The sequence below is a fragment of the Syngnathus scovelli genome, chromosome 15 (genome assembly GCF_024217435.2).
Source record: "Syngnathus scovelli strain Florida chromosome 15, RoL_Ssco_1.2, whole genome shotgun sequence".
Taxonomy (NCBI): Eukaryota; Metazoa; Chordata; class Actinopteri; order Syngnathiformes; family Syngnathidae; genus Syngnathus; species Syngnathus scovelli.
The window spans coordinates 3267461-3281394 of record NC_090861.1 but is presented as its reverse complement, the minus strand read 5'-3'; the positions used below and the strand labels follow the sequence as shown (position 1 = coordinate 3281394).

The window sequence follows — 13934 nt, the reverse complement described above, 5'->3', positions numbered from 1 at the left end:
GCTACAAAGTTGGGGTGACGCAAAACCAAAAAATCTGTTTTTGTGGATTTGGCGGCCTGGTAATTTACACGCTGTCAACGTGGAGTCTGAAGACTTGCCAAGTTGCGAGTGTCGTCATGAGTCACCGTCAGTCTGCCAAACAACTTGTAAGAATTTCAACAGAATTTAAAAGATAAAAGTGAGTAATGGCGGTCTGTGCTTGCCACACTGCGAGATTTTGAATGACTACCATGTGAAATGTTATCACGACAGTGACGTGGTGATGATGCAACACAATCAAGGCCGCCTCAGGTTAACTCAGAGCTCAAGACAGTCCGGCAATTGTCTGAAACAGATGCTGCGGAATTTCTGAGATCATCCCGCCGCAAATTAAAAAACTCAGTGACTCACTCGCAAGCCGAGTCAAACGATGACAGAATCCAAAAAGTGACAAATGTAAAATAATATTCACGCACTGGCAACTTCAGTAGGTACAAGCCCGCATCATCAAATGAGCTCAGCGTACTTGTTTGGGCCTGTAAACTACTTCAGTGCATTACTTTTACCATTTTTTTTATCGTGATAGAAAACTAGATTAACAGGAAGCAAGACTGAAATGTTTTCTCATAAAAGCGGCAACCTAGTTAGACTGAAACTGTCATAGAAAGTGGAGTCACATGAACCGTTGCCATAGAAACAAAACGCTGGTTTCGCTAGGTCTTGTCACCGTGGGATAGTGGGAACGTAATTTGGATCTCTTTGTGTGTTTTGGCATGTAAAGAAATTGACAATAAAACAGACTTTATAAAAATAAAGTGGATACTAGTGGCCATATTAGTAGTAGTAGTACAGTGATCCCTCGCTACTTCGCGTTTCGTTTCTCGCGGTTTCACTACATCGTGTTTTTTTTTTTTTTTCCAAATTAAAAAAACATTTAAAAGTCAAAATAAAACTTCTAAATTGAGGAAACGTGTCTAACCTGTAGGACAATGTAGTATTGCTCTAAATTTTCATTTTTTCCTTTAGAAGTCCGAATTAGCTTATTTCCGCTAACTCGTTAGCCTGCCTAGTACTTCTTGTTGGTGACCGTACTTCGCGGATTTCACTTATCGCGGGTGTTTTTTGGAACCATAACCCGCGATAAACGAGGGATTACTGTAATTGTAGTAGCACTAGTATCACTTGTAGTCTATCACGATGAAAATAATGAGGAAGAGGATGGACTTGTTGCATGAAGCACATAGAGGGAGCCTCCCTCCCGGAGTCCCGAGTGAGGGCGGGCTGCTCGGTCCGGCCCCCGACAAACGCGTCACGGGCGCCTCTTTATTTAAACTTGATTCAAGACCTCGGGAGAGTTTTTGTCAGGAGGGATCGCGTCGACTCGCTGCAGCCCGGAGCAGGACTTTTTCTTCCTTGGATACTTTTGCGTCGTCGCGGTCTCCAGGTCCACCGGCACCGGCATGCCCTACAGCGTGACTCTCAAGGGACCCTCCCCGTGGGGCTTTCGCCTGGTCGGGGGACGAGACTTCAGCACGCCGCTGACAATCTCCAGGGTACGTTTCGCCTCTCGGAAATGACAATTTCGAGCTACGTGCAAGTTCGGCATTTGAACCTGTTAATTCATTAATCTTATTAAAAGTACTTAACGGGGCATGCCAGCTGTCAAGTGGCGTACAAGTTTATTTTGCAGCGATTCAATAATGACGTTACATTTTCTTATTGAGAATTATTAAAACTGTATTTTAAAGGTTTATTTATGATGAAATTAGTCAGTTAGTTTATTTGATAAGTTTGCGTGATTAAAACCTGTATTGGCATTAATTAAACTAATTATTTTTATTATTTATTTATTTAATTGAATTAAAATCATTTTTGCATTATATTTAACAATTTTACTGACTGTTTGATTTTTAATTCATTCATATGTCTTGGTCTCATTTATATTTTTTAATTTGTGTTTCTTTCATTTTAATCATATTGGTTTCATTTTGCATACTTTAATTTCATCTGTGAATTCCACATTCATGGTGTTCAACCCTTTTCTCTTTTTAGCATGGCGTTCGAATTCTGATTTTTAGCCATCATCAAAACAATTGTGAAAACAAACATAATCCATCCATTGTGGTACGAAACCTCTGCGAACTTTCCCGAACTCCGTCAGTGGGTCAGTATATGGGTCAGGCGTCAGCGGGCTTGGCAGCGGTTCCGCCAGTAGCCACTCGCTTCATCCCGGCCAGGATAAACACATGGCGCTGCTGCGGGAAAAGACACAGCAGAAATTGGGAGGGGTAAGGGTGGGGGCATTTGGGGGGGTTGCTGACATTTGGTTTTCATCATCGCTCATAGGTGCTGCTGAAGGATTCCAGGTGTTTCACTCAAGACCCCCTCCCCTGAAAACCAAAGCTACAGAGCCCTCATTTTGAAACTTGAACCTGAAACTTCCTTATAACTTACTCTCACTACCACTTCTGGTATTTACACAATTTGCTTCCAACCGTCAACGTAGCACAGCTCTTATTATCCTGGCATGGCCGGAATTTATGAGGCGGCAATAAAAAATAAAATAAAACAAAGCTGCATTTCCGAGAGTAATTTAACCGAGTGGAACTCGGAGATGTCGTTCCCGTAAAACGAGACAAGCGAGCAGCTGGGTGCATCTGTGCGTAGAGCAACGTCAATTTCACGATATTTGATTGCGCTTCAGCAGCTGAAGATGTCAACGGCATTCTGACGAAGAGAGATTATTCGTCCTGAGAGCGGCTATTCATCAAATATGTTTCCCTACAAAACAAAAAGACAACTTTCTCCAAAGCTCATTTCAACATTTAAGCTAGTTAGCCGGTTCTTAGCGTAAAGTGCTAATATGGCTAACCCATGGTGCTAAAGCGAGACAGCCGCAAACATTTTTCGTCACCAACGTGATAACCGAGGCGTTTGGAGAAGACGTGCTAAATATGACAGCAGGCTGCTGCTAGCATGAACGCAATCGCACAAACACCCCAGCCGCAAATAATGTCATGAAGGTGACCTTATTTTGCAAAAACACAACTAAGCATTTCTACCTTCCCCGAACATCACAGACGAGAATAGATTAGCTCGTGAACTCCATGTCCTTCTACCTTTGACCTCCACATTCCAGAGGAAAGGACCATGTGACCCAATTCGCTGACACGACCACTTAATCTTCAGCTTTTGGAAGTTTGGGGCCTTTCTTGGCTACCATCATAACCGCTGTGACTCAAATGTTCTCTTCAATAATCTCTTTAATAAGAATAAAATTGACAAAACAAGATAGAGAACTGATTTAGGCACCAAGATCAAGAGATGCTTTAATAAGGATGTCATAAAGTATCCATCAAGAGACAGTTGGGTGCCTCAAATTATAAAGGAGACGTTTGTTTGTAGCAACGTGATGTCAACAAGCACAAGCTTTAGATCGGACCTCGTCCCCTCGACACTCTGTCATTTTACGACTCAGATTAGACCTACTTGACCTACTGAATGATGTCATTGTGGTGATGTAGCATTTTAGCACGTCATGCTAATTAGCGATGTAAATGATGACACGTGTCAGTTTGGATAATATTGACGCTTTTATATTTCGAACACGATCCCTGTTAGCAATTAGCGGCCTTAGTGTGGGAGTTGAAAGTAAGCAATGCTGGCGCCCCCTGTGGCTGCGCTTTTGGAATTACACTTTATAGTTATTTTTCTAATTAATGACGTATAGCAGGGACTTCAACATGACTTAAAAAAATCGTACAACTTCATCTTGTTTAAGAAGAATGTCGGTTTGCCTCACAATAAGGCTACACACAAACAAACAAAGGACTCGAGGTGGTGGTGGTGGTTAAATGGCGTGGGTAAACGCTGACCTCTTGTCGGGAGATTATCCGCACAAGCAAGCACTGCTTCCACGCCGTGTTGTAGTGTTAAGGTGTCGTATTTGTTTTTACACGCGCTTACTTCGCACAATGACCTCTCAGTTTACTGGAACTGAGTCACGGGTAAAAGCGAGGGAAAAATAGAGGGAGGGGTGGGGGCGGCCGTCAGAGGCCGTAAATTAAAAATTCCACATGTGAACCACACGACTCAGCTATTAGCGCTTCCCGGAGTGTGAGTCTCAGCTTTTTTTGGGTTTTAAAACACTTAACGGCTCGGCGCGTGAGGGGGATCAAATTGGTACCCAGTTTCGGAACCAATTTGCTCAAATTTACACGCAGGCTCAAACAAAGCTGATAAAACCGACTACTTAAATTATCCGAGTATTCACCCACTTGTATTTATTCCAAACGACAGTACTAACGTTTACTGCCGAGTCGTCCTCACGCAGATGACAAGAAGATCGTAAATCCTCACGACTTGACAAACAAGGCGCTCGTTAACTTCAACATCGTATCAACTCCGTTGCCTTCGGGTAAAAGATTGGGACGCGGGTAGTAATTTGGCGCCGGAAAGGGATGCGTCCCGACGGCGTCTAATTTCCAACCAGAGACAACTCCAAACTTTTTATGAGATGAACTTGTCTTTGCTTCATCCTAACGGAGCCGTAATGGCTTTCACAACTTGGCAACAAGTATTAAAGCGGCGCAATTATCTCGCCGCCTCAACGGGCTGCTGTGGAAAGAAAAAGTAGGGCTCGAGTAAACAGTGGCGAACCACTTTGGGTTTATTGGAACCACATCACAGACTGGCGGAAAGTAATGGCTTGCCTAAGCTGGTAAAGTTAATCACTTTCATACCAACTCCATCAGATGGAGAACATTGGTATCGCAGAATTTCCGCGACCTGAATCTCACCTGGTTCTTGCCTCCAGGTAACGGCCGGCAGCAAGGCGGCCCAGGGCGACCTGTGCCCGGGCGACACCATCTTGGCCATCAACGATGACATCACAGAGCACATGACCCACATGGAGGCCCAGAACCTCATCAAGAACTCCACTCGGCAGCTCACGCTCGTCATCAGCAGGTATCGGTATCATCGAGTCTGAAAAAGTTAAATGCTCGAAAGCATCCAACACGCTCCTCCGTCCGAGCAGCTGAGCGGTTTGTCCACGTCGGGATGTTATTTCGGGAAGTCGGTCTCGCTCGTGACAAAGGTGCAGCTACTGTGCAGCTGCAGCAACTTTTCCTCCCCGCACTTACGATAAGACGGCCAAAAATGCGGCTTTTAATTCTGCTCCTTACGTCAAGAAGACTGAGCTGCCGTTGAAGTGGAAAGGACATGATCGAAGAGACTTTCCATAAAAGTATTGCTCTGCTGCCACATGAAATATTTCACAAATAATTGCAGCCATTAGTGCTGACTCACAGGAACATAATCCCAACGGAGGACAACGCTTCTTTCCCCCCGACGAAAAATACTCCGAGTCGAAACGGGAGACCTGTAATTTGCTCGTGCTGCCGATGGACAAATATACGAGTTTGCCTAGGAACCCAAATTACAGTGCGCTGCGTGGATCCGACCTCTGCCGCGTAAAGCAAGAATGTTTCTTTAGATGTTTCCTCATCTATTAGTGTCACGGGCTCCTTCTGGACTCAAAAGTCCACAAGTCTAATTTTTATACCTCCATCAGCTTATCGGAGAAAGCCGTGCGGTTGCAGAGGCAGATGGTGCTTGGGATGACTGCCAGGTTGGGTTGCCCCCCCCCCCCCCCTCCCCTCGTTGATGGATGTGCTGAAAGCCCGGCCTGAAAGAATGTCTTGTTCATAAAAGGACACCCTCTCTGTGCTTCAAGTTCAAAATCAACATGACTAGCTATCACGAAGATCATCCATCTCCACCAGGGGCAAATTCAAATTAAGAAAAAATAAATCTGCTGGTTCTGCCTCCACCATGTTCTGCGTAAATCTGTCAAATCATTTTACCCTAATCCTTCTCCAGACCTGTAGATTTTTTTTTCCAGGCACATTCATTTTAAGAATTACAAACACTGGGCAGAGAAAAGACAGAGTCTGGGTTTCCCTGGCGCTGGGAGATGTGACCTGTGACTCACCGCTAAGGAATTACACGCAAGGCTGCACCGGACCAAAGCAATACAGAACTCCAGTGGGGACAAAAGAAACTCACTTCATCCCCTCCCCATTTCCCAGGCTGTCTTTTGTGCTTAGTAAAATGCCACAATAGAACTTTGGAGCCACAATCCATCATTGATTGCTGTTTTTGGCTTGATCCAGGACTCTTCAGGTACTATTCCATGAAAGGACACATCTCAATTTGGTTCCTAGCTATGTGTCTCATCCTCGGTATGACCCAAAACAAAAAAACAGACCTTCAGGAGATGAAACCTGGTCAAAGGCTGGAAAATATAAAACTCATCCTGGAACTCTCTGATGCTCCTCTAGAAGTCCTTATAGCCCACAGTTGGATTTTAATGCAAAGTATCTTTCCTTCCGTTAGCTTACTGCTCGATAAATCAAGCTAACTTCCTTGGAAGGCCTTTAATCCTCGGGTCAGACGAACCAAGAGTTCAAGATGATGCATTTTCCACTCGTGTCTCCACAATCCCATTAATATCCTTATTGACATGAACATCGTGTTCTCCCCCAAAATGTCAACTCGTGTAATTTCCCTCCGAGTACAAACGGCTCTTGTATATGCGGTCGCCATCGAGACCAAACACTCCGAAAACACCACGGAACCGTTCCGACGCCTCATAAGAGCGCTCTTGGTCCATATCAGAAGTGGCTCCTCTGTGACGTCAACTGATAAATCTACAACCAGAACCCGACGTGAAACCTGAGCCGAGGGAAGGCGTAAATTATCCGCTCGCAGTTTGATGTATCTCCTCACAGCTGCCAATCACTGAGTCATGTTAGTTCTTGTAAGTTCTTAGTTCTTAACGCGACTGGAGTCAATTACATGCAACCTAAAGATATATGTCATAAGTCATCACCCCCCCCCCCCCCAACCTTCAGTAGAAGCCAAAAACCACTTGACGGCTCGTACTGTGGAGTTATGACGTGCTGAAGACTTTATCTACCGGATCAAGGGGTCAATCGGTTCTACCGAAATCTCGACACTTGAGAATTTGTCGTCATTTTATTAAATGAGCTGACGGGATCAGAACTGGCTCTGGTTCATTGTGTCCGCAATCTTTTTTATGGATGGTCTGCAACTGTTTTGACGGAAATAAAGTAGTAATGTGTCAAAATCTGGTCTCGCCAGAACGGGGATGGTCATCAAGACTTTTGTCTTCCAGGTCGGGATCAGGAGAACGAGTTTGGTCACCGGTGGGGAGCGAAGACGGCAAGATGAGCCCTTACATGGAATCGGACTCGCAGGTAGATCACCGATTTTGTTCTTTCAAACATTCCCAAAAGTTATTAAAGGTGCTTAATATATCAAATAATATTTTCAAACATCAATTCTTAATTATCTGCTTTGTGGCAAACATATGCTTTCATTGTCTCCGTTTCTTTTGTTAATTAAAAAGTCACCATGGGAATCTCTTTTTTGAATTTTTTCATAGCGAACAACTTTGATCTCCATTTTTAAAATCCATTAAAACTCCATCCTTCTCTTTTGATGGTCATGCTGATCATTCGCTACGAACCGCAACTTGCCATCTGGGGCTGTAAATTAAGCGAGGAAGCTGTCTCTGTTGATTATAAACGGCATCCATAAAAACGCAACCCTGGAGATTCACTCCAAGAATAGCATGTCCCGGGGATAGCGTATAAAAATAAAAAATGAACACATTCAGTGTTGAAGAAGTCGATTGTTCTCCGATCGGATCGGCTGCCAGGATACGCCGGGGCAGAATGAAGCCTATTGCCGATGCCATGGCGGGAAAGCTGAGGTAGCTTTCATTTTCTGTCACCTCATCAATAGACGCTTGAGTATTGTTTTCAGTCGTATTGTTTTGAGTCGTTCGTCAAGAATTGCGGTCAAGTTGAAATGTTTGTTTTTTTTGCGGCAATGTGATTCTGATTTGAAACTGGCCAACCTCAGCCAAGGTCAATCTAGATTTCAGGATGTGTTTTCGAATGCCTCTATGGTGGCGGTCGTTTCTGAAACGGTCCGTTTCATCATATCCGGTACCGTAGCCAATTGACACTTTTTTGGATGGCTTGAAAGCGGCAGTCGTACAAATCAGAAACAGTCCGAAGATTTTGAGAGAGCTAAGATTGCTAAGTTAGCCAAATGGCTAGCTGCCATACACTTCAGTTGCTTTCAAAGACTTATAAGTCTGACGTAACATAATAGTCTCGTGCTTGTCGGAAATTCCAGTCGAGATCAAGACTTTATGAATTTCAATAGATCTGCCGTCACAATTTTTTTTGGGGATGACCAACAATCTGCCGAATATAATTGTTAGCGTCTGACTAGCTTAATCGTAACAAACGACATTCCATGACTGCCGAGACTTCATCTGCTTAAAACACACGTAGCCCGAGGCGAAGCTAATCTGGAAACAAAATGGTGTCGCTGTCATCCATCAGGACTACTTCAAAAGCGGACGCCCTGGAGGCATCGCAATCACGACATTGAGGGCCAAAATCGAAATTATAAACAGGAAGACCAAAGGGAACAATTGGAAGTTATTCAAACGTAGTCAAGTGTGGTTTTATTTTTTCGGAGGGATATTTCTTTCAACCTTGAGCACGCATGCATATTCCCATGTCAACAAAATGACTTCATCGGTTTTGACGTCATTATGGAATTAAAATAACATCATGTCCGCCCGCCCACTGTATTTTCCTACCAGAGAGCATTTTTCTCTGGGAAAGTCTCAATCTTTCGTCAGCAAATTAGAATCCAAGTGTCCACAAGTTTTTCCGCCATCATTTAGTTGGAAGCTCTTGGGGGTAACTTGCTGGTCGGTATTAAAAAAAAAATTCCTGGCGGAACACGTCGGAAATGCGTGGCAGTTCGGAAGCCGCAGCGTGATGCTTTTCCAGGCTCGACAGGAGCTGACACATGAAGAATCTTTCCCGGCAGGGTCTTCCAAAGTTCGTCCTGAAGGTCTTTTTGTGAGCTGCTGCACTTTTTCGAGTGGTCAAATACTTTTCTGAATGGAACAAGATTATTTGATTCCAAGAATCACCCCCCCAAAAAAAACTGTTGTACTCATTCCAGATGACTGTCTTAGCAGAATCACTTGAGGGTTTTGGGTTCTTGTGTGTTTACAGGGACCACCGCTGCTTAATCCCCTGCCAGGGAATCCGCTCAAGCGTGGCGGAAAAGTCTTTTAGAAAGAGCTCAACACCTGCAACTTGCTTTATTTGCTTGTTTGTATTCACCCTTCATCCGCTCAAAAGTGTCCGAAATCCGTCTCGGGTTTCTCTTGATGGGGTCAGGTGGCCCCCGTCTGCCTCTGCTCCCCTGCAGGGCGGGTTTGTGTTTGCTTAGCGGTGCAGAGCGCCATGAGAAGGGGCTTCATTTTCTCCGTCTTCGGGGGATTAAACCTCGTGGGAGAACGAGGTAGTGGCTTGTGTGTGAATGTTTGGGTTTCCGGCCAATCAGGGCTGAGCTAGGCAGGGGTCTCCAAACACATGATTTCGATTAAGGTCCTCTACCTTGCCGTTACGCCTGTGTCTCTTTGACCTAAGGTAACCTCTTTGCTATCGAGATGGCTTCAAACTGACTTTGTAGCATTAGCATTAGCATTGCGCAATAGTCTTACATGACTTCCTTGACTCCTCTCTGAACGTCCTATTTATTGTCGGAATGTTTGACGGATCTTTGAGTTCCTCAGGCTGGATTTTATCGTCTGTCTGGGTCGCATCGGCCGATAACAGGGAAGTTTATTTTTTTACTGAGATGTAAACTTGCCGGTGCAGAGGAGAGGAAGCTTCCAGAAAAGGCCTGCTTATGGAGGACACGTGCGTACGTGTATGTGTGTGGTCCCAGTAAGTGTCATGACAGGATGAATTCCAGCTTTTCCCATCTGTTGACATGATCCATCTGGATAAGCCGTGATTACAAAAGTATTGGGACACCTCTGGAAAACTAAATTCTTGCTTGTTGAAGGAAAGCTGAACAGACAAAAGTATTGGGACGCAACCACGATACAGTCTCAGTCTCTTGAATTTGTATTTTTCTCCTCTAAAATATGATTTTTTTTTCCTCCACAGAACTTCCGTCCCATCACCAGCGGCTACGGCAACTACAACCGCAAGCCCTCGTATACCCCCGAACCGCCCCCGCCGCTGCTCCCCGTGCAAAACTATCAACATCATCAACAGCAGCAGCAGTTGCAAGCCACCAACCATCCGCTCAACGGCCATTCCAAGACCAACAACGGGCACGGCAACGCCTACGGTAACGGGCACGCTCAGTACAACAACCCGACTCCGCTGTACGCCCCCAACGGCAGTAACGGGGAGCGATCCATACACGGCAAAATGGCAGGTCTCAACTTGAGCGCCCCCCACAGGTAAGGATATGACCTACACCTAGGTCAAGTGACTTCTGAGATGTTTTTTGAAGATAAGTGTCTCTCCTAGCCCCGAGCCTCCCGCCCCCTCCCCCGTCCAGAGCCGCGACGGCGTGGACGTGCAGTCGCACGTCTATAAGATGCTGACGGACTTCGAGCAACCATCCTCGGAGCCCAAGCAGTCCGGATCCTTCAAGTACCTGCAGGGGATGCTGGAGGCCGAGGACGGAGGTAAGCAGCTCTTGAAGCCCAAATTAACCCTGTTAAGAGAAAACAAAAAAAATAAAGAAAATGAAAGGAAATTCCTTTCCATAGTTGTTCCGTAACGAAGCGATGCCCGAGTAGTCAGACGCGAGACGCCGAGCACCTGGATGAGAAAACTCGTTGTCTGAGCATTAGTCACGTAACGACATAATAAATCCCCGTCTGTCTCACTGACATACTTTTCCTTTTATAGACGGTCGCGGCGAAAGAAAAGCAAAACATGGAGGAGGAGGGGGAGGAAGATGAGGGCTCTTTAAATAACTCCAAAAAGCATTTAGGACAATAAAGTGAGAAAAATGGCCTGTCTTAACCATTGGAATTTCCACATGGGATATTTTTTCACCCTAAAGTTCAACGTTTAATCATAAATAGTCAAGGCTATCTTTCAAATCTTGATTTCGACCAGTTCACTTCAATGAAGTTCCGCATTAGTGCAAATAGATAGCATGTCTCGTTGAGATAAAGCACACGGCGACCGTCTCGGTGGAGGACAAAGTCCATCATGTTGACGGACAAGTTGAGCCCCCGCTGAGAGAAAGATTTGCCTTTGAGGGGCTTTCGGAACCTAAGCAAACACAGGGGGCTGTTTACCGAAATTCCACAGACTGCTGTAGATGGAGTCCAAGTAGACTTCAGAAGTTCTTCTGATTTTCCTGTGTCAAAAAAAAATGTCCTCCCTCTCTATGTTATTTCGTAGCTGATGTAGCTAGCTAATGCAGCTAGCTAACGCCATCCCGCCGCAGAAGCGCTTGATGGAAACAAAGCAAAGAATCTCCCAAAAGGGGATTTTCCGTGGTTTGATGAAAGCAGTGTCAGCGCTTCAGACAAAATCTGCCTCCCTCGAGATAGCAGACATGCTCAAAACAGAAGTGAAAATGGCGCCGTTAGCGTGCCACCGCGCTAACTGTGCGTTGGCAGACCTTTCCGCTGATTGATGGTCCATTTCACGTGGCGTGCGAGCGCTTTGGATGTCATGGGAAACCCGACAATGGATTTGATTTTCTGTAAAATGCTAATTGTATCATTTACAGTAAAGTGGCGCTGTTTTCATTTAGATTATTTTTTTTGTAGGTGTGTCTCCGACAGATAGAATGAGGAGCCTGAAGTCGCCGGTGCGATCGTCCGTCCCCAAACTGGGAAGCCCCCTCCCCAGCGGCGTGTCGGGCCTCCAGAAGCTTCCGCAGTGTACACGCTGCACCAACGGCATTGTGTAAGTTCGCCCGCGCTAGCTGCTAGCTCTTTAACATTTAAGTCCAAGCCAATTCCATTTAACATTGAATAATGTTTTTAAACGTCTATATAAGTGAAGTTTTTAATCGAATTTCTGCACAATACATTTTCAAATAATATTTTTTTATGTATAGAGAGTAGTGGGTATTTTTTTAATGTTAAATATTGCTTTAAACATAGACTAGTTACTCAGTTGGTTTGACATGCACCAACAGGCAAAATGACCCGGGAAGTCGGGTCTTATTCATCAAGGAAATTGTGAACACACACATGCGCAAATACACACACACACACACACACACACACACACAAATACAAAAGGTCGTACCAAGCCCTTCTGCTTGTGAAAGAAGGTCTAAGTAAGCACTGATGTCATGGCCATAAATTACTCATTAACAAGTAAGCATTATAACAGACACACACCCTCTTATACAATATGTGTGTGTTGTCATCAAATTGTTTTGATTCCTGTTTATAATAAGTGTAATTCCACTGTCATCCACTAGATGGTGGCAGACAGTTTGATACTAAATTTGAAAGAATGAAAAGTATTTTTGCTTCACATAAATGAATGTTGATGAAATCCTAACTAATTACTTTAGCTATGTCTTTAACATGTTTTTGAACGGCGTCTGCTCCCTGCAGGGGGACCATCGTGAAGGCCCGCGACAAGCTGTACCACCCAGAGTGCTTCGTGTGCGACGATTGCGGCACAAACCTGAAACAACGCGGCTACTTCTTCATCGAGGACAACCTGTACTGCGAGACGCACGCCAAGGCTCGTGTGCAGCCTCCGGAGGGTTACGACGTGGTGGCCGTCTACCCCAACTCCAAGGTGGAGATCGTGTGAGGTGGACGCAGGACCCCGTGCGGACATTTTGGCAGAATGCTAGCTTGCGTTAGTTTTCGGGGCTTAGGGGACGTCACTTTTTTCCCCTCTTTGTAGCGGGCGATGGATCACAGGCGTGTGTCACTGGGAGCGTCGGTGGAATGTCGGCGTGTTGTTTGGCTGAACTCTAACCCCCGGCTAAACGGCTCCATATGCAAGCATGCCAGCTCCGCCTTCGTAAGTGTAAATAAAAACGCCAGCAGGAGGGAGAAGGGGAACAGTTTTTCTTACTTTTCTTTTAACGCCACATTTCCCAGGCTGTGTTAACCCACTCAGATTCGATTCATAGATATATTTTTTAAAATATTTAATTTGGGAAGGGTGGTTTATCACGTTAGTCAAGACTTTATGGGGTTAATTTTTTTGTTTCCTGTTTTTTTCCCCCTCAATTTTTTTTTTTTTTTAAAACGCGAGTTAGCCCAACTTATTAAAGAATAAAGGGGAAAAAAATAGTTTTTTTTTTCAACACATTTAGTATAATGGGGTCAAATGTATGCAAATTTTCAGGGAAATTGCTTATCCCCACTTATTGGTGACTTGAGATAAAATTTTAATTCCCCATATTAATAATGTTTTGTCATTTTTGTATTTCAAGGCACCACTGTACGTAAAATAATACAACAAATAACAAAAATCACAGTCATCATTCCGGGGACTATTTTTTTCTGACAAAACTACTTTCATAATGGAGAATGAGAACATTTTTTTCTAGTGTGTAAATGTTGAAAAATGTATATTGTTGCCATCTGTGTGCACTGCCATCTCCTGTACCTATGTCGTTGTCTTGTTGACACATACTTGTCGTTGTTTATTAAATTATTGTCATTCCAATACTCTCAACACACAAAAAACAGTTTAGAAAATAACACAATATATGCAGTTATTGTGATATAATCGCTAGAATGTGAATATTAAGGCTTAAATTCATGTGGAGTCCCTCAAGGTTCCATCTTTCAAGTGCCATGCTGACATCATTTTCTTGCCAACTGCCTTTCTGGATTTTTTTGACTTTGTAATTCAATTAGTTGATTAAATTTTGTTGCAATAATGGTTTGAATCTCTGATCCATGACTAAGATGTAAAATTATATTTCTATTTTTACTGACAATTCTCTTTATTATTTCTAATAAGTCTTCTGTTCCCCCCCTAAATTCTAGAATTTTATTTTGACTTAAACATATACACAAATTT

The 13934-nt window shown here is 44.1% G+C and overlaps 1 protein-coding gene across 1 annotated transcript; it reads left to right on the top strand.

The window, feature by feature from the left end:
• Window positions 1-1303: 1303 nt before the first annotated feature.
• On the top strand, window positions 1304-13793 carry pdlim4 (PDZ and LIM domain 4). Its single transcript, XM_049742896.2, has 7 exons — window positions 1304-1532; window positions 4796-4947; window positions 7181-7262; window positions 10059-10360; window positions 10431-10591; window positions 11696-11834; window positions 12500-13793. Exons 1-7 carry the CDS (start codon window positions 1440-1442, stop codon window positions 12702-12704), a joined length of 1134 nt encoding a protein of 377 aa, XP_049598853.1. The 5' UTR covers window positions 1304-1439; the 3' UTR covers window positions 12705-13793.
• The last annotated feature ends 141 nt before the right edge of the window (window positions 13794-13934 follow it).